At 34.1% G+C, this 1,900-nt stretch overlaps 1 protein-coding gene across 1 annotated transcript in view; it reads left to right on the forward strand.

The window, feature by feature from the left end:
- PPP1R3A (protein phosphatase 1 regulatory subunit 3A) overlaps positions 1-571 on the forward strand; it is a 48,965-nt gene extending 48,394 nt beyond the window's left edge. The window contains exon 4 of the mRNA XM_004382617.2: positions 6-571. Within this exon, the coding sequence (XP_004382674.1) occupies positions 6-358 (353 nt within the window). The 3' untranslated portion in view covers positions 359-571. The remainder of the gene's footprint in view (positions 1-5) is intronic.
- Positions 572-1,900: the final 1,329 nt, after the last annotated feature.

Here is a 1,900-nt window from a genome sequence, read left to right on the forward strand (position 1 = left end):
GGAAGAGTCTTTAGCGCCAGTGATTTTAATCAGTGAACCTTTTGAGAGCAAGGAAGAGGCAAGGCATGGAAATGAAGGGTTACTAAATTCTGAACCATCATTATGCTCTTCAGGTGACAAGGAATATGAAAATTCTGCCTCCGCTAGTCCCCCGGCTGAAGAAAGTCAAGCTCAAAGCAGCGAATCTCTGCTTTCAAAATACATCAACTCTAAAATACCTTATTTCCTTTTGTTTCTGATATTTCTTGTAACCATCTACCACTATGACTTAATGATTGGCTTGGCATTCTACCTTTTTTCACTGTACTGGCTATTCTGGGAAGAGGGGAGACAAAAGGAGTCTGTCAAAAAGAAGTAACTTCAGCGATATTAATTTTTCTCTTTTAAAACATAAGGTATTTAGTCCCAAACATTTGAATTGGTGAAAGAGGCTATTCGTTGTTCAAAGAGCCAGTGCAGTTTTTCTCTTGAAGGATCATTTAAAAAGGAATGCGTATGAAGTTTTGCTCCTCCATGTAAGTAATTATTCTATATAGGACCATTATGTTTGGATCATTAAATATCTATATGAATATGAGATCTGAAGCACGTCAAGTTGAAATTAAGTACAGCTGTTGCTTCTTAGCAGGTTATGAAGTTGCAATGCTTCACATCTCTTCACTACTTTAAGTGCCATTTCCTGCGTTCATTTCTTTTGCAGTAAAGCTTCATTTTTTCTTTTTTTTTTTCCTGAGAGTATTTCTCTCCCTACGGTTTTTAAAAATAGATAAAACACGGACAATGGCAGAAGGACATTTTTGGTCTTTTAGTATTGACCATGAAATTTGCATTTATCACTGTATCATTTGTCACATTTTGATAGATCGAATCTTTCACTTTGCATTTCATATTTTTAAGAACAACACCCATGTATATTGAAGTGTGTAAACTTAAATAAAAAAATACATTATGTTTGCATGGATAATACTTTATACACACACACCTTACACTTCTTTTTTACCTACAAAGTCAGTGTATCCATAAGTCAAATCTGACAAAGACTGAGACAATTGGGAGATCATCGTTTAATTCTACACGATTTTGTGGGTAGCTTGTCTTTAAGGAATATTTTTCTCTTGTAAAGGAAGACTGTGTAACACAGCTGAACAATTTCAATGTCAACTATTATTCAGAGTTGAAAATTTAAATTAAAAGCTCCACAAGCATTGCTTAAAAATGAATTTGTGCCTATAAAGCATAAAGTATTAAATGATAATAATAAAAAAAGATTTCCAAATGAACTATTTGTTCTACCTGGAAGTATTTTTGTCTTCAAACAAATTTTTAACCTTTTCTCAGTACAAGACAATAAATTTTCTTCCAAGGTGCAGTTAGAGAACAAACAGATAGTCATTGGTGGTATTTGTTATGTGATTATCAGGTTGTTAGGTGATAACTCAAAACTGTAAGTAGGCAAATAGGCAGATACAGGAAACTGAGGCAGAAATAAATATCCAGTATAGCAAAAACCTTGGCCGTTGTTATTATCTTTGACTAACTACGTGAAAAATGGCTCTAATTATTTTAGTCAAGTAGGGATAATACAAAGATTCATACTCAAGTGACTTCATCAACTATTTATTTAGTGACTGCTGTATGCAAAACTCAGTACTCTGTTCTATGGCAAGGCACTTTCTTCAATACTCTGCATTAAAGCTAGTTCTCAGGGAGGAGGCATAGGTATGCAGTGTGATACTTTTGAACTGGCTGAGAATATGGAAGGAAGTCATACAGAGGGAGCCTCCTTGGATAATTCTTTTTCATAGGAACTTTTTTGATAGAACATGTAATATTGATATTCAGAGAGAAAAAGTAATTTGTTTATGCCGCAGCCCTGTAAAGGTAAATTCAATGAGCAAAA

Source organism: Trichechus manatus, unplaced genomic scaffold (assembly GCF_000243295.1).
Source record: "Trichechus manatus latirostris isolate Lorelei unplaced genomic scaffold, TriManLat1.0 scaffold00096, whole genome shotgun sequence".
NCBI lineage: Eukaryota > Metazoa > Chordata > Mammalia > Sirenia > Trichechidae > Trichechus > Trichechus manatus.